Source organism: Hemicordylus capensis, chromosome 2, assembly GCF_027244095.1.
Source record: "Hemicordylus capensis ecotype Gifberg chromosome 2, rHemCap1.1.pri, whole genome shotgun sequence".
Lineage (NCBI taxonomy): Eukaryota > Metazoa > Chordata > Lepidosauria > Squamata > Cordylidae > Hemicordylus > Hemicordylus capensis.
In genome coordinates this window covers 132,260,570-132,286,316 of record NC_069658.1, presented here as the reverse complement: position 1 = coordinate 132,286,316, position 25,747 = coordinate 132,260,570, and the positions used below count along the sequence as shown (strand labels likewise).

Here is a 25,747-nt window from a genome sequence, read left to right as displayed (position 1 = left end):
CTATTCCTTCTGTTTTTGTTATTTTCCCTCTGTTCATTATTAATGCAGCACACTTGTTTAGTCCAAACTCCATTGCTATATCGCTACTGAATATATGGACAGTGCTTAGCAGTGATTCAATTTCTGACTAGGACTTTCCATACAACTTCAGATCGTCCATGTACAGCAGATGGTTGATTTGACTTGATGTTTTAGATGTTTGGTATCCAAGGCCTGTTTTGTTTAGTATTTATGAAAGTGGGGTCATGGCGATTACAAACAACAGAGGGGATAGTGAGTCCCCTTGGAAAATGCCTCTTCTAATGCTAACCTGTCCAAGTGTCTCGCCATTGATTGTTAACTGTATACTCCACATGCTCATTGCTTTTTAAAATAAATATCTGAATGTTTTTGCTGACACCAGTTGTTTCTAAATATTTTAATATCCATGTGTGAGGCAATGAATTGAAGGCTTTCTTGTAGTCAATCCATGCAATACTTAGATTTGTTTTTCTTCTCTTGCAATTTTCTAAAATCATTTTGTCAATCAGCAGCTGGTCTTTTGTGCCTCTGGTGTTCGGGCAATTTCCTTTCTGTTCAGCTGGAAGCTGTTTGTTAGTTAATAAGTGTTGCATCACTTCATCTGCTATTATTCCAGTTAATAATTTGAACATGGTTGGCAGGCAGGTTATCGGTCTATAATTACTTGGAACTGCACCTTTTGCTGGGTCTTTCATTATGAGATGAGTTTTCCCAGTTGTTAGCCATTGTTCAATATCACCTCCTTGCAAAATGTGATTGAACTGTTTTGATAGTTGTTTATGAAGGCTTGTTAGGTGTTTAAGCCAAAACAATTTAAGCCAAAATACAAATACAAAATATAAATACAGTTTAAGCCAAAATACAAAAATATTATTATTATTATTATTATTATTTACATTTATATCCCACTCTTCCTCCAAGGAGCCCAGAGCAGTGCACTACATACGTAAGTTTCTCCTCACAACAACCCTGTGAAGTAGGTTAGGCTGAGAGAGAAGTGAATGGCCCAGAGTCACCCTGCTAGTTTCATGGCTGAATGGGGATTTGAACTGGGGTCTCCCCAGTCCTAGTCCAGCACTCTAACCACTACACCACGCTGGCTCTCTACACCACCGCTTTGGGCTCCTTGGAGGAAGAGCGGAATATAAAAATGTAAAATAATAAATAATAATAATAGCATACACTTAACAGCTGTTATTGCTCTTACAAAATGTCTTCTATGAGGTTTCAGGATCACAGTCAGTTCAGAACACGCATTACTCAAGGCTGTTTCTGATCTCAGAAATACCACCCCAACCCCAACCCCGGCACTACACAATTCTTCCAAAGATGGAAAGAGGAAACTCTTGGCCTATTTTAAGCCTTGGAGGGGTTGGCTCATCATCATAACAGCATGCAGCATTGGGGAGCATAATTAGAAAACTTCTAACTAAATAGCAGAACTAGCAGGTTCCATAAACACTTGAGAGAGCTGTGGGAGATTTAGATATGTATTGACTTTTACTACTGAGGCCCTGGGGGAAGAGAGAGGAGAGAGAACCAAGCTGCCCCTAGCTGGGCTGACTCTGCAGTTTTGTTTCTGCCTCACCCACTATTACTACTGCAAAATAATAGGAGACTCTTTGGCATTTTGTTTAATCTTTAGCTGCCTTATGGACACTACCTCTAAACAAAAGAAGAATCTATCTGAATACCAAATATCAAATGAAAAATATAATACAATAAAAAATAAATAAAGATGTGCTGTCGCTGCTAGGGAAAAGCTTAAAGCATGTAAACAACATGACCTGTGCTTATTTTTAAAAGGATATTTGTGCAAGGCAAAATATAGGTATAAGGACTTCCTAGGCTCTAGCATGGATAATATTTGGAGACAGCTGAAGATTGTGCAGTTTGCCCAGCAGAAGGAGCATAAAGCCACTCCGAAGATAACCAAGCTGCAGTTCAAAATGCTAAAGTGGGTGCAGAGCAATACAGATGAGCAGAATAAGGTACACACAATATACAAATGTTTGTGTTTGAGGAAAACCAACATTAGATTTTATTGCTAGAATTATATTGAATTACAATGTAAAGTGTCAGACATGGGATGCTTCCCCGTTGGTAGATCTACTGGTGGAGAGAGAGAGCTCCAGCCTTCCCCATTGGTACAGAGAAACTTCAGTTTTCCAAACCCTGATATTCCTGGATTTTGAATTTTCTAGTCAGTGTGTGCAGAACCAGAAGTTTGGCCATTTTGCTTCTTCATTCTGCTCTCGACTGCTGTCCCAGGCATATGCTGCATGATCTTGTGCAGAAAAATTGCTTTCTGTGTCTGAAAGAGTATTTTGTGTAGCAGTGTACAAGCTTTTTGTGTTGCTCATCGCCTTATGTGTCCCAAAAGCTGCACGTTTTGTGTTGTGGAAATTTATTTTAGTATCTTTTGCAACCATGTGCTTTTTGCCTTGATTTTCCACACAATAACCTTATCCAGACACACACATACACCCATTAGTCCGGAAATCGAGAATTCTGTGTAGATCCTCTGTTGAGGACAGCTCCAGTCTGCCAGCTGAAATGGGGCCTTTCCCAGCCAGCAGATCTGTCCCCTTCATTGAAATTCTGTTGCTGCAGCTGCCCACAGGTGCAAGAGCTCTTAGAAACAGAAGTAATGGCTCCCCCACCATCTTCATGGGATGCTTCTGCAACTGCATGGGTATTTCTGTCAGTGAGAAGGACTTTAGCAGGCAGGAGTTCAACTGAACCCTTATCCCACTGCTTGTTGGAAGTTCTCTTGCTACAGTGCCAACAAGCACAAGAACTGCTGATGACAGCAGCCTTGCCCTCCAAAGCTCCTTGCCTACCACATCTCCATTGCCCTGGAGCAGGACACTGGACAGAATGGGGACAGCTCCCAAAAGTAGTAGAAGAAGAAAGGGGCAAGCTAAACAGCAAAGCATATGACTGGGCCTGAAACAAACACTCTGAATACTTTTCCTCATTGCCTTGCTTTTTATTTTTTCCACATTTTGTAATCTACCGTTTCTAAATTACTCGTGTTTCTAATTACTAGTCCTCTGTTCATGGTCATACTCCACTAATGTCTGAAATTGGTGTCCTATCTTTTAAATATCAAATACAAATTAAATTGTTTTTTTCAAGATACTTTTGCTTTGTGATGTGTCAGGTCGTAATCGTGACTAGGATGGATTTTGATGATGAAATGGATGCTCTAATCAAGACAATTAATACAGTGCCAGGTAAATTCCACTTTTCAGATTGCTTTGGAAACCCTACTGACTCCTGTGTCTGCACACTTCTCTGCCTATGCCAGTTTGAATGTTTTGATGCCAGATCTCTATGAAATTGTTACATACATCTCACTTTCTGTAGTGAAAATTTCCAGATTTTAGTTTCCTTTTGGATGTGTGGTCTTTTTGTGATATCTTTTGATTGCACACACCCAGGCCCCAATAATGATAGGACACGAATAAATTGGAAGAACTAGGGCCACTTTGTTGATTGAATTTACAATTAACCTGCAACAAGGAATATACTAAATAGAATGTGGGTACCCTCATAAGAAGGACTGCCCAGAACAGGGCAAAGGACTGGGTGTTGATTCAACCCGGCTCCAGGTCCGGACTGTTAGAGGTTGTTGATTTTTACCCACAATAGGTAAAACAGCAGAGCACTAAGGAATGAGCACACACTCCAGTTACAGAGTAGGGAGCAGAGGATGGTTTGGATATTGCAGCTATTTAGAGAAATCACACGGAGATCCTTGTAGAACTAAACACTAAATATTTATTGGTTAAATACACTTAGACCTATAGACCTATATCTAATCTCAAGAATTACATAGTGGATAGGTAAGGAGAGAGAGAGATGTTTCCATCTGCTCTCTAGGAGGAAAGGAAGGATTGTGACTCAGCACAGGAAGTGCTGCAGAGTCCGTTCAGGGGTCATAGAGTAGGGACAGATAAGGAGACCTTTACTCACTGTCTCTACTCTCAGTGTCCCTAGTGGTCATTAGGACAGTTGGTGCAAAAGGTTGATGCACTGGAAGTTCATCTCCAACACGGACATCACACAACTGCGAGGTTTATCCCTGCTGAGGGGAGGCCAGCCTGCCCCAACCAATCCAGGCCACAAAACACTGAGTGGTGAGCCCAGCCAGATTCCGAGTAGGGGCAGATCCCAGCCCAAGGGCCACAAAACCTGCAAGGGTTGTTCCTCGGCTTCCCACTCACCTTAAATAGCCCTCCAGTCAAACACCAATATGAGACAACCTATCCCAACTTGCACTCTTCAGCAAAGTGACCAAAAACATACTGGACCATGAAACCCTACCAGGAGAATCAGTGAGAAGTAAGTGAAAAAAAGGCCAGCCCCCAAGCCAATCAGGTGTGAATCAAAAAATTCCTGCTTGGCCCCAAAGGGTAACTGGACAACCCTCACTGAAATGGGATGGGCGGGCGGGTGCCTCTCCACAGAGCAACTGGGAACGAGCGAAGGAAGCCAGCCACTTATGCAGCCACTCCTTTGCTCCAATTGGCCAGCCACCATCACATGGCAACCCCTGTGCCTGTTGATGAGGCCAGGCGCACAACTCCGCCGCCTGCCTTATCGCAAAGTGCAACAGCGGGGAGTGGTCTTTACAAATGCACATGATGAATGTGTGGGAGCAGACAAGCAACCAAGGGACAGCACTCGTTTATAAAGCAGAATCAATGCCCGACCCCACCCCCGCTTGCATAAGCAAGTGGCATTGCTAGGAGCCTCACAAAACGACTCCTTTTAGGCCAAAGAAGACATGAGATTAATCAAGTCATTTGGCCCTGCATGTTTTTGCTGTTGTTATTGATACATATCAGCCAGAGGGGTGGCAGATCACAACAAAAACTGTGGCAGGGATGGAGGGAGGTGGTAACTCTTTCCCAGTCCAGATTGCTCCCCCCGCACAGCTGCTATTCCCCCCAGGATGGAAGCTCCAATTGGCCAAATGTCATCTGGCCTGCTGCAGCTTTGAAGGCCATCAGCAATCGCAACCAGAAAGCTGATTACCTGTTTGCTTTTGATTGAATGTAAACTGCTTTGAGAGCCTTTGTCCTGCAAGGTGGCATACAAATAAATAAATAAATAAATATCATGTCTGGTTTAGCGCTCAGCCAGCTGAAAAACCCAGACCTGAGAGTCCCTAACTTGGCTATATTGTATCCTTCCAGACTGTTCCTCTCTAGCACCACCACCCGCAAGCTTGTGGGGTGTTGTAATCAACCGTCAAAGTTCATTTGGAAACATCTCTTAATCAACAAAGGCCACTGAGCAGGCATCATCAGCCAGTTGTAGAAACATCATCTGCCTATTAGGAAGCAATTAGATATTCAAAATATGGTCACTTAGCACAGCTGCTAGAACAGACTCTTTGGTTAGTGAATGATATTATACAATATAAAATACAAGAGGATGAATCATTACTTAACTTCCAAAATTTAAAAGTATAGAGATGGGCTTGGTAACACATTTGTATAGCTATTCAGCTGGAAATTTTAAGATCCTTATGGATGCATAAAGTGAGAAGGAAGTACCAGCAGACTCGAGGTAACTTGCAGATATGTTGGTTTCACAAAAATATGAAAGAAAAATATCCTAAGGGGGCAAATAAAACCTTAAACTGATCCAATGTAACTTAATGGAGCAGAATGTCTGCGGGTGCCGAGGGTACTTAACAGAAAACCAGGTGGGTGGAGCTAATGAAAGGAGGGGGGACGAGCTTGAACAAAAAGAGTGGGAAATTTCTCCACTTGAAGAATACACCCTCAAGGCTGTCACAACCCCTTCTGCTTCTGAGGGGGAAAGGTATCTAAAACTTTCTCCATGCTCGAGCACAGACTCAGGTAAAACATGCACACTATGGATATACTGCAACATTTTGCTCTGGGTCCATACTTGTACCAACATAATTACTATAGACCATTTATATAACCATTTTCACCTTCTCATCTGGTGTAAACTAACAAACCTTTTCTAAGCTAAAAATTCCTGGCCATATGCCAGTTTGCAGAGCTGTAAATTGGGCTGAGTCTTTCACAATATGTCTCTGTCTTTAAGCAGGTTTGAAGGCTGTGTATTTGGATTCAGAAAAAAAAGGAGCTTTGCTAGACAGCAAAAATATCATAAGTAGGTGAGTATAGCTCATTATTATATAGAATGGATTGTGATTTGGAAGTTTTTATTTTAAAAAAGTTTCATAGAATGTAGATGAGGATAGTTATACCAACACTTATCTTTTCCTTGATGATTCACTTTTAGTTTGGAGAAATGTTCCTGCGTGATTGTACATAATCAGCACATTGGACCCGACTTTCCTTGGACTCATTTTTCATTAGTGGTGGAGTATAACTATTCAGAAAATTCCTGCTGGTTTGATATTTGCAAAAGTCTGAATATCTCTTATATAACTTTTGTAACAGCTCTCCCAGAAACTGTTGAGATAGGTAGGTAGATATCTTGAATACAAAATTTATGGAAAAAAATAAAACATAAGGCTTGAGCCTGCTCAGTGGAAAGTGTTCTACCACATATATTTTTAAATGGTTGCGTATAATTGGCTCTAGGGGGGGAAATTAATAAATAATAAAACAGTATCAAACTAGTTCGCTAACAGACTTTTCCCTAGTTAAATAGCGATTCCAAAGTAAAGGCAGAGGTGAACTACTTTTGTACTCTGATTCAGTGGTTTAATAGTATTAGTTAGCACACTTTATATATTACTTTATATATATCATTTCAAGAGTTCTTACAATTACCCTGTACAGCAGGTCAATATTATTATATTCATATTGCAAATGGAAGCACTGAAGTTGAAAGACTGAAGCTTCCCTAAAGCCACCTACATAAATTGATAGCTGAGGTAATATTTGAATGTGGGACTTACTGGCCTACACCTTACTTTCTTAGCTGCTACACTCTACCAGCTTCTCGATACAGAAACTCCAGTGCGCATACCACTCTGTGTTGGAAATTCTCTGTGGTGAGAGAATCCCTTTCTCATTATAGCAGAGTGCACAGAGGCACAACACAGCGGATTTAGTTAGGCATGCGTGTATGCTGAGAGTAAAGTAACTTGGAGCCAATTCATAGTTTCAAATCAATATATAAGGCATTTATTAAGGAACTCCATTCTAGATAGGAAAGTGAGGAGTTAGGATCTCTAATCTATCTATCTAGCTGGATGCAGATGGATTCTGCATCTTCTCTGCACATATGGTGCAGGGAGAGAGGCTTGCCATGTTGCAAGGTAGAAGGGCAGGTAGGGAAGAGAGGAGAGGAAGGAAGTTAGTCCCTAAGAGTAGCAATCTACATTTCAAAGGGATAGTATCAGAGCAGTGGAGAAGGGATGACCAATGTCTTGACCCTCTAGCCCTCTGTCTTACTAGTCTGTCCTCCACTGTCTGAGACAAGAGACAGCGCAAAGTCCTTTACTTCCAACACTCTGTACCCATAAGGGTTGCCTCATAAATTTCAATGAAGGTAGCTGATCTGCCACAGGCCTTTCCATGTACATGCTTATCTACTCCATGGAAATGAATGGGTAGCTGAATATTCCAGAGCTCCATGTTAGAATCAAATTTCCCCATGACAGTCTGTCTTGGAAAAGTTACTTTGCTCTAAACTGGGGATAGCATAACCATTCAGTATTAAGATTGGATTTATAATGCGCTAAAATGACAGCCATTCAGCTTTAAGGGTTGGGATTGCAGTTTTAGCTCTTCTATGATCTGTTGGGCATGTATTCGTTTGTGCCAATCCCTTACTGACAATGGCTGACAAAGACAAGCCATCCGGTTCTAGGCCAGGTTGGGGGCTCCATCAAAGCAGGGATCTGGGAGAGACACACAATGCCAGACAGCTCCAAAGAGAAATGAATCAAGATATCAGCTAGCTTAAAGCAGGAAACTACAAGAAGAATGTTGCTCCAGCAGCTGCTTGGAGCAGACTGTTGGTTTTTATGACTGCTGCCGCAAGGCAGAATGAATTGGCCCCCACCCCTTAAAAGGGCCTTGCCTGGCTTTGTAAGCGCTGGCTCTGGTGCCTCCAAGTCAGAGAATGAAGGAAGAACTGGTTCCTTGGCTCATAGTGGAGTTGCTGGCTTGTGTTCCTCTAGTTCTCCTGGTGTGAGGCATCCCAGCAACACAGGGATACCCAGGGTCTGAGTAACAGAGTCTGGTCTGCCTTGCCTCCAATTAGGGCGGGGAGAGGTGTTTCTGCATCCGAGGTCATGATCCTGGCACAAGACAGTTGTAGACTATGGCTCTGTTCTTGCTATAGTACACAACCAAATGCATATTGAAGCTGCCATCTGCATGTGTCCTTAGTTGCAGCAAAGGTCAGTTAAGAGTTACTTTAAAACTTAGCACTTCCCAAGGATAGTATCACCTCACCTTCTCACAAAACAGGCAATTCAGCTGGCACTCAGAAGGGAAATGAAAACAATCCCACCCCAAAGGAAAATACTTGGAAATACAATGTATGCAATTTGTTTTTTTAAGGGGGGAAAGAGGTAGATTTTTTTAAAGGTAGAAAAAAGAGATTTACATGACTAAAACCATTGTTCTTTAAATTACTGATTGATTGATTGATTGATTGATTAAATGCCGTCAAGTCGGTGTCGACTCTTAGCGGCTACATTTTCCAGGATGATCTGTCATGATTCCTGGACAAATTACTGCACCTCTATTAATACTAAATAGATGTTAGATAGTAGCAGTATTATACTTTTTGTGAAGCATTTACATTCTTTACCTTTAGAAGAGGTTTCTCCGGGTAATTTTGGATGTGTACTTCTTGGGGTTCAGATTCCCTATATTTTCCTGACATCTGAGGGACTTCTCAACATGCCAGAAATTCTTCAGTTACTGGAGTCCAAGTAAGTGAAACTGCCTAGGTTAGTAATGCATGCTTCAGTCAGCCCAGTCCAGGGTCAGGGGCATCTCACATCATCTTCTCATTCCCCCACTCTCATACCTTGTCCATCATCCTTTACATCTAGCACCAATGCTATTTATGTATGAAGATCAAGAAGGCATGAGGTTTTTAATGCTGCATCCAGACCTCTTGTCCTGTTTTATTTTGTTTCATCCTTTCTGTATTTTGGATTTTTTATATGTACCAGCTTCCTCCTCCTAAAGTTATGGGCTTGAGTTTAATCTTTTCCTAGAATAAATGTCCAGTTCATGCATTTAGATTTGGGTGCAAATGCACCTCCCAAGGAATCTGATATAGTCACCTCAATCAACCTTGGGAACAGTGAAGAAGAGGGACTGAGTGTGTCTTTGTATTTGACCTCCCTGCTTGTGGTGGCTGTTCCCCCACCCCACCCCTTATTCCTATAGTGCAGTGTTCTTCATTGTAAGGCGTAGGGGCCAGTGGTGTCTCTCATCAGTCCTAAGTGTAGCTCCTTGACTAATTGTTTGGTGGGCTTGTGCAAAGCTTCAGCCAACGCTGAATACTCTGCACAGGCCCCCTGACACCATGTGGAGACCATTCCCACTGTGCAGTGCTGCACTTTGCCCGGCACTGGTGGGGCCTCTATAAGGTAAACAGCCCTCTTGAGTCCCTGAAGGCATGCTTGCTCGGAGTGCTGGGAAGTGTAGTCCTTCCCAGCACTTTTCTCTTAGAGCTCGTAAGAGAGAGCTCTGTCTCTCTTAAAGGGCCCTTCCAGCACTGAGAAAAATGCAGGACTGTGCAGAGGTCAGGGCAGTGGGAAATGGCTCTCACATTGAAGGTTTTTTGTTTGTTTTTGCCAAAGTGGACCCTGCTTGAAACATAGTGAAGATCACTATCGTGCTATAGTGCCTGCTCCATGATCCCTTCTTATTGACTGAGAACTGCCTCTGTCATTCACCAGGATCTGCTCACAGCAAATGGATCAGACCAGTGGTTCCCAGCCTGGAGGCCTCCAGATGTTGCTGGATTACAACTCCCATCAGCCCCAGCTACAACTTATTGTGGCTGAGAATGATGGGAATTGAATGAATGAATCATTTATTTCGATTGTTGATCAGAAAACAGAAAAACAAAATTATACAAAATCCCAATAAAGAAAAACAAAAGAAAAAGAATCACATTAAATCCATAAGGCAGTTAAGGTTTTTAACTAATAATAACACCACCACTCAAACAATACATTTAAACTGATGAAGCTACCAGCTGATGCGAGTTGTAGTTCAGCAACATGTGGAGATCCCTGGGTTGGGAACCACTGGATCAGACAACTCTCCCCTTATAAGTAGGAAACTGTAGCCACCAGCACAGCACAAAATGGCACTGTGATCAGGGCAGTCGTATGCACCGGCCTTCTTCATGTGGTTCAGTAGGAGGCAATAAACCTGGTGGGGGAATGCAGGAAAGTGAAGAAAGCCTCTTAAAATTTAGTAGCCCAAAGGGCCATCATTCTATAGGGAGTGGGAGAAGCACAACTTTAATAATTTGGTTACAATGCCTGAATGCCTTAGACTAACAGGGACTAATCTGTGCAGGTACAATATTACATTTATTGAGAGAAGCTGCTGTGAGGCATTACAGTTATTTGGAAGCACAGACCGTTACGTTGTGGTGACTGTAGATGAATGCACTGTCATCGTTATGCAGGTAAAAAATCTTACTATGGAAGATTCTGCCCTTGAGCACGCTTAGGCGACAGCACCGTTTCTCATACTGTATCAGTGAGGCTGTACACTGACCTGTACATCAAGAGAGACTGCATGTGTCTAAGACCACTCAGAGCTTGATAATTAATACCTTCACGCTGAAACCCAAATGAGAGGACTAATAAACTTGTCTCTCTGCTTTCATTGAGGGATTATTCTGTTGTATGCCTATTACATACTGTGTATATTTTTGTTGCCAAGACTGGGTACTATCTAAGTGGGTGATTATTATACAAGGTAAAACACAAAACTCTAAATCTGTTAATGAAGATTTTTTAGGTGGACTTTAGAGTCCTTTACACAGGTGAAAGGAGAAAGAAAATGTTAATGTTGAAATAAACCTTTTAAAAGGACACTGGCTGACATCCTGATTAGTGAGACATACACATAAGGAGGCTCTGCAGGGGCACACCTGGAGCTGTGTTCAACACCCCTACTCCTCCTGTGCCCCCACTGTTGGGCACAGGAAGCACTCTGGAAGCACTCTGCAAGATCAGAAACCCATGGCTGATTCTCAGCAATGTGTTTCCAATCTGCAGAGAACTCCTGGAGGGCGAGTCGTGCTTGGAAGTTTTAGTCCTGGGGTGCAACAGCGTGTGCAGGAGGATTGAGGGAGGTGCACGCAGCTCCTGGGACATCCCTCCCTTACATATCAGCTTTGTTAACCAGGTGTCAGACACTCTTTCTGTGGAACTGTCTCCAGAGTTGGTTACAGAGTTTAAGAGATTGATAGGAACAGTTTGAACAGTTGAATCACTTTCACTAGTTCTCCTAAATCTCAACACATCCCTTAACTAAATTATCTCCATCTTACAGAAGAGGAAACTGAGCATTTAGCAGTAAAGAACTGGCACATTGGGAGTCGAATAATATTACTACTAAGTGATACAGTGAGAAAATGCTTGACTAACAAGCAGAAGGTTGCTGGTTCGGATCCCTGCTGGTACTATATCGAGCAGCAGCGATATAGGAAGATGCTGAAAGGCATCATCTCACACTGTGAGGGAGATAGCAGTAGTAAACCCCTCCTGTATTCTACCAAAGACAACCACAGGGCTCTGTGGGCGCCAGGAGTCAACACTGACTTGAGGGCACAATTTACCTTTACTACTACTACTCCAGTAATAGTAATACTACTACTGCATGTATATACTGCTTTTCAATAAAGCTTCTCAAAGGTTTACATAGCAAAAGATAGTAGGAAATTGTTCCCTATCCCACATATTTGGAGAGAGGGATTTAAACTTTGCACATCTTGTATATACATTCAGATACTTGCTTATGCCTGTTTTGTTGCAGAACATAGAAGAACTCAATTATGAAAAGTCCTCTGATAATATTGTGTTAAGATTGATGGTGTTATCACTCCAGTATAGCTGCTGTTGGATTATTTTTTACTCGAGGGAAAGGCTGAATTCTCAGTAAGTTGAAACCTTTTAATTGCAAGAGAAGCCATGGTTGTAAGGATGCAGTTCACCTCAGTCACCTATGAGTTTCAGATTCATTACAGTTGCTATATAGGTGAACAGCTATTATCTTTCAAGGGTGCTTTGGGGAAAATAAGATTTTGGCTTTCATATATGCTTTATTATGTGGTCTGAGAAACGGGAAAGATAATGTGAAAAATATCAAACACATACATTTTCTGGAAATCTATAAACCCAAACACTAGAAGTGCTGCTTGTGAAATATAATCCTTAATGTTCAGTGTCTTAGGAATAATGAGCACATTTCTCAAATACGTGCTGCTTTATTTATTTAGGTATATCTTAGCTGGAAAGACTCTGCATCACCTAGCCTTAATTTATGCTGCCTTGGTTCCATTTGCCCAGAAGTCAGAAGACTTTGAAGTGAAGGTAAGTTGTGGGGGTAAAGACATTTTCTAACATGGTGCTAATGATCTGATAGAGTTTTATCAATAGTTGAATTCTTCACAGAATAAAAGTTGTGGAAATGGTCAGTTTTAGATATCTGTTGTAAAGGAATCCCCAAGGATGTAAGGAAGCTGATACAGTGCTAAGAGGCAATAAAAGGATGCACTCAGTTGGCTTTTAAAAAACTACGTTGGTCTCATTTGGTGTGTGTATGCTTGCGTGAATGCTTACTGAGCATATCTGATCCTTACAACAGAGGGTACTCAAACCTGGGTCCCCAGTTATTGAACTACAACTCCCATAATCCCAGCCACAATGGCCAAAGACTGTTGTGGCTGGGGATGATGGGAATTATCATTCATCAACAACTGGAGATGCAAGTTTGAGAGCCCCTGCATAACACAACCCTTGCTGGATCCCTCACTGGCCTATACAGCTACCTCGGAGCAGTATGGACTTGGCTTTTCTTGGAACATTTTCTGCACTGCTACCCTACAGAAGCATAGGACACTTTTGTAGGGATGCAGCCCCAAAACAGATTTGCCAAAGAAGCTAAAAAAGTGGATAAGGTTGTGGTACACTTACCACAGGCATTTCCTCCTTATTGACAAGTATTGCTTACCTGTAACAAAAAAGGCTGTATACATTATAGCCAACACACAATAAGAGTTTCAAATAATAATTCTGAAAGTGAGTGGCTGTTTACAGTTGTGTAAACAGAAGTAACTCATTTTGTGCTGTCAACTAGAGGCCATAAAGCTCAGATATCACAGTTGACCATCCTACATTTCGGTACATTCTGGAGCTTCATGTTAACTTTTCTTTTGGCCTCTTCTTACTTTTTCTATCTAGATACATTTTTGGTTGGTTTGCTTTCATATTTTGCCCTATGCCCTAGGGTGTAGAGGGAAGCTACACATTAATATTTACAGCTTTATATTTCTCAAAGGTAACAGAGAAAGAAACAGGACTTTCTTTGAAATATTCTGTTTATCTGAAATATTCAATGTATAAGGAATATAATCCCTTTAGCCATTGCCAGCCGCTATAACATCTGGAAGTTGGCACCTTAAGGTGCTTGACTCCCCCCATCAGTAGGACACACTTCTCTGGAGATTTAGATGCTTCTTTCTGCCATCTCCAAAGAATTATTCCCTCGGATTTTTTTCACACAGAGCTCTTAGCTTGCATCTCCTCTGGAATGGAGGATGTACATTTACATATCAGCCAGATTTACCCTCAAAGCCCCTGTGAGCTGTCAAGGAGCACTTTACACACGATTTGGGTTTTTCCTTGCGGGTTAGAGTGCAGCCTGATTTATATCCAGGGTAAAAAAATCCACTTTTTGCATCAGGTTTTTTGGGCAACTTCAAACTCGCAGTAAAGCCTCACAGTAACCTTGCCGTAAAGCCTGCTGTCTGAAAATGCTTCTGGGAGTTATTCACACATGGCTTCATCCTTTGGGGTAAATACTGAGCAAAACCACTTCGCATGGGCATAACGAGGGTGAGGCAGGCAGGGCACGTGCCCTGGGTGCCATTGCAGGGGGTGCAAAGTACCTGCCATGCCCCACCCCCGCCCCCAACTGCTGTCCAGAGAGGCACCCCCCCGCCCCAGCGAGCACTTGCTGCTTATTTCAGGCAGCGTTTGCTGCCTGAAAGCGTCTATTCCCCTTTCTCTTCCTCCAGAGAGGGAGAGAATGGAAGAATAGATGCTTTCAGGCAGGAAGCCCTGCCTGAAATGACCCCCAAGAGCTTGCTCAGGCTCTTCGGAGCTTGAGGCCATGCCCCTTTGCATTGATGTCAAAGGGGGCATGGCCTCAAGATTCGGAGCTCAAGGCCACACCCTCTTTGTATGTGCCTGAAAGCATCTCTTCTTCATTTCTCTCCCAGTGGACTTTGCAAAGTTTTAGATTAAAGGAGGGTGGTGGCTTTCAAATTCAGGAGCCTTTGTTGGTCATCCTTGTAGTTGTAAGGAACTAGACAGAGGACTTGCAGAGAGAAAGATCTTAGCAAGTGTGCATTGGATGCTGACACGTGTTGAGCCTATTTAACTTCTTAAGGCTGTTTCACATGTTGCTACTTTTAGTTGTAGTCACAGACCACTAAAATCTCCAGGATTGTTCTGGAGATGGATGCTGCTTTCTCTCCAGTCTCCAGGGCTATCCTGGAGTGCTGTCAACCTAACTGTTAAATCCAAGAAAGCTGAAGCTGCCGTGTTTAGTCTTGAAGGCACCGCAATATCCTCTTTGCCTCCTTGCTGCAACAGACGTAACGCTGCCCTTCTGGAAATTTGGGAATAGGTAATTAGGGCTGAACTTCTGATTATAACTTGGAAATAAATTCCATTGAGTTTAGTGGGGCTTGAGTTGAGCAAGGCATGTATATTTATTAATAGATCTCTATACTGCCGTCCTACTTTTAAGTGTCATTCAAGGCAGGGTATAACCAGAAATTAGGACTGGGCTACAAACCTACTTGCAAAGAAAGGGAAATCCATGGGACTGATATCTGATTTAAAAGAGCTCTATTTATTAGATTGATAGAAATACTGCCCTTCCAAAAATGGCTTTAACATATTTATATACCGCCCGCTACCAAAGTGTCTAGGTGGTTTACAATAACAAACAAAACCAAAAGATTAACACATTTAAAACACATTATATACAATTTAAAGTTAGAACAATTAATAAAATGCAACTAAAGCTTGAATTGTAGCCATGGGAAACCTCTTGCATCTTTAAGGAGGTCTTGCCTTTTTCCCTGCCAGAGAGAATTGTTGTTTACATATGCTATTTGCCTTGCTGAGTGAGTGAGTGTGTGTATGTGTGAAAAGGAAGGAAAGGTTACTGTTTTGTTGTTTTGTTTTTTTAATTAAAGGGAGCCTTGCAAACTTGTATCAAGTCTGCTACTCCACAATATTGTACTTAGATCATGGACCTGGAGCATTTTGTGTACTTCAGATGAGCAATATAATAAGTGCTAGTATCCATAACTAGTAATTGAGTAGAGGCCAGGGGTAAGGCCATCATAATTAGTAAGTGCAAAACCACAACACACTTACTTGTCTTTATTGCCTCCCTGGCTGTGCACTGCTAATGACACCTCTCTCTCTTCCTTTGATTGTATTATATCTCTATGTGAATCACTTTGGGAACTTTTGTTGAAAAGCGGTATATAAATAGTAGTAGTACTAGTAATTGCCCATCCAAATGCAAACCAAGATGGGCCCTGCTTAACAAAGGGTCACTGAACCGGTCTGAACCGCTTTGAAGCAGTCTGAATTGGTCGGAGCCATTTTTAATCGGTCGGAACCGGTTTTAACTGGTTGGAGCCAGTATTAACTGGTCGGAACCGCTTGGAACTGGTCAGAACCTCTTTGAACTGGTCGGAACCGGTATTAACCACTTTGAACCAGTTGGAACTGGTATTAGCCGCTTTGAACCAGTCAGAACCGGTCGGAACCACTTTGAACCGGTCAGAACCACTTTGAACTGCTCGGTTAATACTGACTGGTTCTGAATGGTTTAAAGTGGTTAAAACTGGTTCTGAATGGTTAATACCAGTTCTGACCGGATAATACCGGCTCCTACCGGTTGCGACCAGTTCAAAACAGTTCAGACCGCTTCAAAGCGGTTCCAATTGTAGATCTGCTCAATGCTTACATGGGGGATCACCTGAGAACGCCATGTAAGATGCCATGAGTTTCAGGACAGAAAAAACATGAGCTATAAATGTAGTAAATAAAACATTTAAGAAGGCAACTCCATCAGCAATTGGTGGAGAACCTTTCAGAAGCCAAGTAGTTTACCATCAGGGAATCAGACCTTGAGTCAGGAAAGATGAAAATTAAATAGTCTGTCTCTGTTAAAAGAGCAATACTGACTAAGGCACTGCTGTGGTATAACAAGATCTCATGCTCTACTGGGAATACTCTCTGGAAGTGTACAAGTAATGATATCAGTATAAATGACTGACAGTCCATCAGCAGGTTGTATCAAAAGAAAGTTAGTTACTATGAAGTTAGACAAATCAGTTGTGGAACTCAAGTCCCATTACTTGGGCTGGTTCAGATGAAACTTCCCCAGTCCATGTGCTTAAAAGAGGGATGTGATGAGAGTGCATCCATCATGACCAGTGATGGGTGCTCTAATAGGGGTTCCCAGATGTTGTTGACTACAACTCCCATGATTCTCAAGCAAAAGACAATGGAGCTGGGGATTCTGGGAGTTGTAGTCAACAACATCTGGGAATCTGTGTTAGAGGTAACACTGATCATGAAATATTTTGAAGAATATTTCCAAATGTTTTCTGGAGCAAAACCTGCTTAGCTTTCTGCTCCTCCAAAAAAAATTATGTGGTAAAACCTGCTTAGCTCTTTAAAAAGGGCTGATTATAAAGTGATTTTTGAACTGCTTTTAACTGGTTGGAACAGGTCTTAACTGGTCTTAACTGCTTGCAACTGGTCTGAACTGGTTGGAACTGGTCAAAACCTCTTTGAACTGGTCAGAACCAGTCGGAAATGCTTTGAACCAGTCGGAACCATTCGGAACCGCTTTGAACCGGTCGGAACTGCTTAGAACCAGTTGGAACCACTTTGAACCAGTCAGAACAGCTTTGAACCAGTCTGAGCCTGTGGGAACCGGTCAAAACCAATTTGAACTGGTCAGAACCACTTGGAATTGGTTGAGCCGGTCGGAACCGCTTTGAACCGGTCAGAATCGCTTTGAACCGGTTGTAACTGGTCTGAACAGGTCTGAAAGGGTCAAAACTGGTCTGAAAAGCTTTGAACTGGTTGGAACCGCTTTGAACCAGTCGGAACCATTTGGAACTGCTTTGAATCGGTTGGAACCGCTTTGGTCGGAACCAGTTGGAACCATTTTGACCTGGTCTGAACAGGTCAGAACCGGTCTGAACTGCTTTGAACCACTCTGAACCAGTTGGAAACTGTCTGAACTGCTTTGAACCGGTCGGAACCACTTTGAAATGCTTTGAACCAGTTGGAACTGCTTTAAAACGGTTGGAACCGGTCGGAACTGCTTTGAACTGGTCAGAACCGCTTTGAACTGCTTGGAAAAGGTTGGAACCAATCAGAACCGGTTTGAACCAGTCAGAACTGGTCTGAACCACTTTGAACCGGTCGGAACCGCTTTGAACCAGTCTGAACCGCTTTGAGCAGTCGGAACCACTTTGAACCAGTCGGAACTGGTCAGAACTGCTTTGAACCAGTCGGAACTGCTTTGACTCTGTCTGAACTGGTCGGAACTGCTTTGAACCGGTTGGAACCGGTCGGAACCAGTACGAACTGCTTTGAACCAGTCTGAACCAGTCAGAACCGCTCTGAACTGGTGGGAACCTATTTGAACTGCTTTGAACCGGTCAGAACCGCTCTGAACTGGTCGGAACCTATTTGAACAGCTTTGAACTGGTCAGAACCGCTTTGAACCAGTTGGAACCAGACTGAACCGCTTTGAACCATTTGGAAATGGTCAGAACCGCTTTGAACAGGTCTGAACCGCTTTGAATGGTCCGAACCAGTCTGAAACGCTTTGAACCGGTTGGAACCAGTCGGAACCACTTTGAACCAGTTGGAACCGGTCAGAACCGCTTTGAACTGGTCGGTACCGGTCAGAACCACTTTGAACCGGCCAGAACTGGTTGGTACCAGTCTGAACCGCTTTGAACTGGCCAGAACTGCTTTGAACCAGTCGGAACCACTTTGAAAATGCTCTGAACCGGTCGGAACCAGTTCGAACCAGACAGAACCACCTTGAACCAGTTGGAACCAGTCTGAACTGCTTTGAACCAGTTGGAACTGGTCTTAACTGCTTTGAACCGGTCTGAACCTCTTTGAACTGGTCAGAACTGGTCGGAACCGGTTTGAACCGGTCTGAACCAGTTGTAACTGCTTTGAACCGGTTGGAAATGCTTTGAACCGGTTGGAACCAGTCCGAACAGCTTTGAGCCGGTCAGAATCACTTTGAACTGGTCGGAACCAGTCTGAACCGCTTTGAACCAATCGGAACCAGCCTGAACAACCTTGAACCAGTCTGAACCGGTCGGAACCGCTGTGAACCGGTCGGAACCGCTGTGAACCGGTCGGAACCGCTGTGAACCGGTCGGAACCGCTGTGAACCGGTCGGAACCGCTGTGAACCGGTCGGAACCGCTGTGAACCGGTCGGAACCACTTTAAACTGGTCGAAACCGTTTGGAACTGATCTGAAATGCTTTGAACCCATTTGAACCAGTCTGAACCGCTTTGAACCAGTCGGAACCGGTCGGAACCAGTTGGAATGAGTCTGAACTGCTTTGAACCAGTTGGAACCAGTCAGAACTGCTTTGAACCGGTCGGAACTGGTCTTAACCGCTTTGAACCAATCAGAACTGGACTTAACCGCTTTGAACCACTTTGGTAAACTCTTTGGTTAACATTTGTACAATTCATACTTTAAGAATATCTTCAGATGCAATGATAGAGTGCAACTCTTGAGACTTAAATTCAGGAAAACTGTAGTAACAGAACAGTTATTTGTGGGGAGGCTGTCTGTTTAATTGTTGCCTAATTGGTTTATTACAATTAATTAGGCTAATACTATTGACCTATTTTGGTCTTTCTAAGGTAAGTTAACTCTCAAATCACTGAGATTTTTAGAAACAGAGAGAGAGAAAATAATGGTGTATGCATAATATTTCACAAAGCAGGGGAAGCAGTTTTGGACTCAAAGACATGGTCAATTCCATAATAATTAACATTTATGTAGCACTTTCCAGTGTGTGCTACACTCAGACATCATCATCACCATCATCACCACCATATCTTCGATGGCCTTTGCTTAAGGTCTATTAGCAATTTTATGAGAGAGGCAAAATTCAAACTAGGGACTTTCAATTCATAGCTCAGTCTTTCAACTTCTGTGCTACAACCAGCTCCATGCACACTCTGTGAACATGCCATATAATGGCAGGCAAGGACAAGCCATCACTCCAGACTTCTGAGTGGCTGCCCACTATAGCCTTCCCACATATTATAGAAGTTGACATTATGGGCTCCAAAGAAGTCTCCACAGCCGGAGGCTTTACATACAGGGCTTCTGCCCCGAATCTCCTTCAGAAGACAGTGTGTGCATTCACACACGAGCCAAACATACCTCAAAGTCCTTTCGAGATTTTTGGTCCCATCCCACACACTAACCGGGCTTTGTGATGCGAATTCTAGCTTATCTCGACCTATGTCCGGGTTTTTAAAATGCTGATTTTAAGCTACTTTTTCTGAAAACACCGGAGCAAATGGGAGAGGCACTGATGTAGAATCATTAGTATGATAAGAGGCATGCTCTCTTCAAATCACTTAAAAATCAGCTCTCACATCCAACATGTGAATGGGAAAAATGTAATTGCGAAATTTCAATCCCAATTATCTCAGTTTCTTAACAAACTGTAGAAGAGGTGGATGAGATTGTTCCCATATTACAGATCAGGGAGTTGAAAGAGAGCAGCTTGCCTAAGGCCTTCTGTGAGTGTATGGCTGGGATAAGAATGGAACCTTGCGGAACCCCGCAGCATAACTGCCAAGGGGTTGAGCAGTAATCTTCTAGCACCACCATTTGGTAACAGGCCTTGTGGTAGAAGCAGAACCACTTACAGACAGTGCTTCCCACAACCAACTTGGTCAGCCTGTCAAAATATATAACATGGTCAATGGTGTCTAAAGCCACCATTGAGATCCAAGAGAATTAACAGGGTTGTACTCTCTCTGTGCCTCTCTCTGCACAGGTCATTCAACAAGGTGACCAAAGCACTTTCTGTTCCAAAGCCTGAAGCCTGATTGAAAATGATCCAGATAGTCCATTTCCTCCAAGAGTGTCTGGAGCTGGTCAGCCATGGCACACTCAAGCACCTTGCCCAGGAAGAGAATATTGGCCACACAGGACTATAGTTGTTTGCATCTAGGGATGTGCACAAAACTGGTTTGCCCGGTTTGGTTTGAATTCAAACCAGGTTCAAACCAGGAAGGGGTGGATCGGGTTTGGTTTTGCTCTAACCCCACCCGGTTTGAATTCGAACTGGTTCCGACTGATTCAAAGTGGTTCAGACCAGTTCAAATTGGTTCCAAGAGGTTCCGACCGGTTCAAAGCAGTTCAGAACTGTTCAAAGCGGTTCTGACTGGTTCAGACTGGTTCCGACCAGTTCAAAGTGGTTCTGACCAGTTCAAAGCGATTCAGACCGGTTCAAAGCAGTTCCGAACGGTTCAAAGTGGTTTAAAATGGTTCCAAATGGTTCAGACCAGTTCCAAATGGTTCAGACCAGTTCAGACTGGTTCAAACTGGTTCCGACCGGTTCTGGTTCCGACTGATTCAAAGTGGTTCTGATCATTTCTGACAGGTTCTGACTGGTTCCGATCGGTTCAAAGCGGTTCCGACCGGTTCAAAGCGGTTCCAACCGGTTCAGACTGGCTCAAACCAGTTCCAACCGGTTCCGACCGGCTTAGACTGGCTCAAACCAGTTCTGACTGGTTCAAACTGGTTCCAACCGGTTCAAACCAGTTCTGACCGGCTCAGACCGGGTCAAACTGGTTCCGACCACCTCTAACCGGTTCCGACCGGCTCAAACCGGTTCCGACTTTTTCCGACCGGTTCAAACCAGTTTAGACCAGTTCAGACAAGTTCAAAGCGGTTCTGACTGGCTAATACCGGTTCAGACCGGTTCCAACCAGTTCAGACTGGTTCCAACTGGGTCAGACCGGTTCCGACCGGCTCCGACCGGTTCCAACCGGTTCAGACCAGCTCAAACCGATTCAGACTGGTTCCAACCAGTTCCGACCGGCTCAAATCAGTTCTGACTGGTTCCAACCGGCTCCAACCGATTCCGACCGGCTCCGACCAATTCCAACTGTCTCAGACTGGTTCAAACCGGTTCCTACCAGTTCAGACCAGTTCCAACCGGTTCTGACCTGTTCTGACTGGCTCAAACCAATTCCGACCGGATCAAACCAGTTCCAACCGGTTCAGACCAGTTCCAACCGGTTCCAGACTCAAACCAGTTCAGACCGGCTCAAACTTGTTCCAACTGGCTCCAACTGGTTCAAAGTGGTTCCAACCGGTTCCAACCAGCTCCGACTGGATCCGACTGGTTCTGACCGGTTCAACGCGGTTCAGAACGGTTCAAAGCGGTTACGACCGTTTCATAGTGGTTCAAAGCGGTTTCAACCGGTACAAAGCAGTTCTGACCAGTTCAAAGCAGTTCTGACTGGTTCTGACTGGTTCAAAGCGGGTCAGACCAGTTCCAAACAGTTCAGACGGGTTTAAAGTGGTTCAAAGCGGATCAGACCAGTTCAAAGCAGTTCAGACCGGTTCAAAGCTCCAAAAGGAGGTGGCACCCATGGGTACCTGCCACCCAAACCCCAATGCAATCGGACACTCATACGATTTTTTAATGAATTTTTGAAATATTGTTAATTATTTTTCTCATAGGGTATAATGGGACCTGAACCAACCAACTTCAAAAATCACTTAAAAATAAGCCTTTTGCCCAATTCCTTTCAAATAATGCTGATAGCTTCCTTGCCACCCTTGGGAACTACCACCCACCACACTCCACTCTAGGACACCTCTTTCCCCCCAACGTGAAGCTATACATTTGCTGCAATCCTCACAAGTTCACATGGTATGCTCCATGTTTTCCTTCTAGCCAATGGAGTGGGGGGAGAGCTTCCTAAAGAGTGATATCTGCATTTCTAAGGAGAACATCCCTCTTATCATGCTAATGATTCTACATCAGTGCCTCTCCCTATTTGCTCTGGTGTTTTCAGAAAAAGTAGCTTAAAACCAGCATTTTAAAAATCCAGAAATACATCAAGATAAGCTAGAATTCACATCACAAAGCCCGATTTGTGTGTGGAGTGGGTCTAAGAATCTCGAACGGACTTTGCAGTGAGTTTGGCTGGTATGTGAACACACACACTCTCTTCTGAAGTAGATTCAGGTTAGAAACCCTGTGTGCAGCCTGGTGGCTGCAGTTTCAGACAGGACTTCTACCAAGAATAATGTTGTACCCAGGCTGACTGAGACTGTGAACATGCAGCATTATGTAGATATCTATTGAAGAAGACTTCAAAAACTTGTGCTAATAAATACATTTTATTATAAAATTTAATAATAATAAAACATAAATTTTAGTCTTGAGGGTGCCATAGGACTTTTACTCCTTTTGTAGAAATTGTTCCAAATGTAATGGTAACAATATTTTAGGTGGCTCTTACACCAGGAGTTGAAGAGACAGCACTCTTCATTCGTCAGGTTGCTGACTACAGTCTGATGACTTCTAAAAGAGATCCTCAGGAGTGGCTGGACAAATCCTGGCTGGCTGTCTTGCCATCAGAGGTCTGTTACTCTTAAATATGTGGGTTCCTTTTATTTACAAGGTCCCATCTTTATTACATAAAGATCCAATCTGTGTATCTTATGCTCTCATGTAAGGATTATATGTTGCTCTCATGTAAAGATCTCTATTGTGTGAACACCCACTGCTATGATCTCTGTAGGGATCCATAATACCTCACTACTGGGTCTTCTGCGCCTGCATAGTAGACCCATGGAAGAATCTTTAGCTCCATGTAGGTGCTCTGGCCCTTTAAGGCGTACTGATATTGGAGCCTTCAAAGGGTGCCTATAGAACTGGCTGTAGAGCACCTTCCTCTTCAGTTCCTTCTTGTCCACTGCTCATGCTGCCTCTCGGGAAGGATCTGCTCCTCTTTTCTCTCATTCCTGTAAGATATTGAAATCCTTATTTTGACTTTTCTGGTTTTGATTACGGACTGTTCTTTGACTACTGTTTCTGTGTTATTGATTTGGACTGTTTTTTGACTGTTCTCTGACTGACTTCTACTCGGCTTCTGACCTCAGACTGTTTCTGGACTTTGATTAGTATCTCCGCTTGGCTTAGGCATTCTTCTGATTTTTGGCTGACCTTGGACCATTTTTTTGGACTTGGCTATGTTTGCTTCTAAGAGTTTTAAACAATGTGCAGCTTGTAAGGGCACTCTGCCATCATTGGATGGGCATTCAGAGTGCCTCATCTGTTTGGGGGACTTGCACAACACCAGTGCTTGTTAGGTCCTTCCATCCTTTAAAAAGAAGACCTGCCTAAGTTGAAAATTTCACCTTTATAGCATCTCAAGAACTTCGCCTTTAAAGCATCATTACCTTAGGATGCAAACGTCATGCTCTTGTGTGTGCGCGTGCGGCTCATGCAGTTGCAGCTACTACTTCTGGTTATTTCCAGATAATGTCGGAGTGGGGTGGCAGGGAGCTATCTCCCCCCCCCCCGGGGCGGGCTTTTAGGGAAATGTGCACTGGCAGGGGAAACGCGGCTGGAGGGGGAGATAAGTGCATCCTCTCCCACCCTTAAAGCCACCACCCCGCTGTTGAACTGGCCCCCGCTGGTTCCATGCACATCCCTACTCTGCTGTTCAACCTTCAGCTTATTTTCTCTCTCCTGGCAGATCTGGGGCTCAGTGGCAATCTGAAGAAATGGGTCCTAACCCTGCAGGCAAGCCATCCCATTATCTGTGCAATCCTAGATGCCAGCGAGAAGCATGCGTACTTACCTGCAGAACAGATTCAGGCCATTTGCTCCATGGTGGCCTTCCAGTCTCAAGGCTCCATTCAGCCAGACCACGCCCCCACGTCTGATCTCAGATGCGGGGCTGTGGCTAGTCCCCCGCATCTGACCTCAGACGCGGGGGTGGGATCAGCGGGGCTGCGGCGGTGGCCGCAGGCAGGCCGCTGGCAGTCCCGCTCCACCACTGCCCCCGGCAACCCTGGTTCCCGGTACCTCTTCAGCTCTGCAAGGGGTTTTACGTTTGCCTCCCACAATGTCAAGATCTCCTCACGAGAGGTGGAGGCCAGGTCCTTCCCCCATGCTCTTTGGACGCTCTTGCTGACAGTTTGGAGGCTGAACTTCTAGACAAAACCCTGCTGAATGACAGAAAGGCCTCTACAAGGAGAGACTACATGTGCAAATGGAAGCAATCCACATCCTACGGTTCCTCGAAAGGCTTCAGCCCTCTCAAGGCCTTAATATGGCAGATACTCCTCTACCTTGCCTATCTCAAAGGATTGGAACAGTTACTGTCGTCTTCCATGAGACTGCTATGCTTGAAAATCACCTTCCTAGTTACCATCACATCAGCAAGACGGGTCAGTGAACTTGTGGCACTAAGGACCGATTCCCCTTATACCAAATTCTATCTGGACAAGGTTATCCTCCGTCCAGATCCTAACTTCCATCGAAAATATTTGTATCAGACTTTCATATCAACCAGGAAATTGTTACCTACTTTTTTCAGTGACTATTGTACACCCCTTGAATGTTCTATGCATTCCCTGGACAGCTGAAGGTGTCTCCTTTACTTCCAAGGTGTTCAGACGATCAAACAAACTATTCATCTCCTATGCAGGGACTAGTAAAGGCTTAGCCATTTCAAGACAAAGATTGTCCAACTGGCTAGTTCAGCTGATCATCTTTTGTTACAAGAAGCATTCAGCTGCCCTCCAAGATCAGGGCACATTCCACTAGGTCCATGGCTACCTCAGCTGCCCACATGTCAGGCATCAGTATGAAGGACATTTGCAGGGCTGCTACCTGGTTCTCAGACCTGCCCTTTGACACTATGCCGTGGACTTGAGATTTGCTTCAGAAGCCAATTTTGGTCGTACAGTCTTAAAGAAAGTACTGTAACCGCTAGAAAGTACTGTAATCCACCTCCTTTTTACAGGAGCTAGTCACTCACTATGTAATTGTGCATGGTCAAGACTCAGAGCCCAAAGCCTCAGGTACAAAGCTGTGTTGGAGATGCATCCAAGACCATATTCAGTAGTTGTGAGGGACCATGGATCCCTACAGAGATAAACAAGTTGCTCACCTGTAACTTACGATCTCTGTGGGGATCCATGGTCACTCACAACACCCGCCCGGCCGTCCCCTCTGCTAGCTTATTTTTGGCATGAACTGTTTATGTACCTGTGCAGCTGTGATTGTTTGCGGTCTTCTTCTTCTTCTGGATGTCGTTAGTCAGTCTCTTCACAGTGGCCGGTCAGGAATTGAAGAGGGAGGCACTCTACAGCCGGTTCTATAGGCACCCTTTGAAGGCTCCAATAT

At 43.8% G+C, this 25,747-nt stretch overlaps 1 protein-coding gene across 13 annotated transcripts in view; it reads left to right on the top strand.

Annotated features, from left to right (window-relative positions):
- Nucleotides 1-25,747, top strand: part of SHOC1 (shortage in chiasmata 1) — a 91,853-nt gene that overhangs the window by 57,505 nt on the left and 8,601 nt on the right. For 12 of the 13 annotated variants that reach the window (XM_053301036.1, XM_053301035.1, XM_053301034.1 and 9 more), the window contains 9 exons: nucleotides 1,828-2,012; nucleotides 3,188-3,260; nucleotides 6,115-6,187; nucleotides 6,316-6,500; nucleotides 8,815-8,932; nucleotides 10,545-10,656; nucleotides 12,015-12,136; nucleotides 12,478-12,571; nucleotides 22,837-22,968. In XM_053301036.1, coding sequence (XP_053157011.1) covers nucleotides 1,828-2,012; nucleotides 3,188-3,260; nucleotides 6,115-6,187; nucleotides 6,316-6,500; nucleotides 8,815-8,932; nucleotides 10,545-10,656; nucleotides 12,015-12,136; nucleotides 12,478-12,571; nucleotides 22,837-22,968 — 1,094 coding nt within the window. The remainder of the gene's footprint in view (nucleotides 1-1,827; nucleotides 2,013-3,187; nucleotides 3,261-6,114; nucleotides 6,188-6,315; nucleotides 6,501-8,814; nucleotides 8,933-10,544; nucleotides 10,657-12,014; nucleotides 12,137-12,477; nucleotides 12,572-22,836; nucleotides 22,969-25,747) is intronic. The other variant, XM_053301039.1, reaches the window with a different exon arrangement.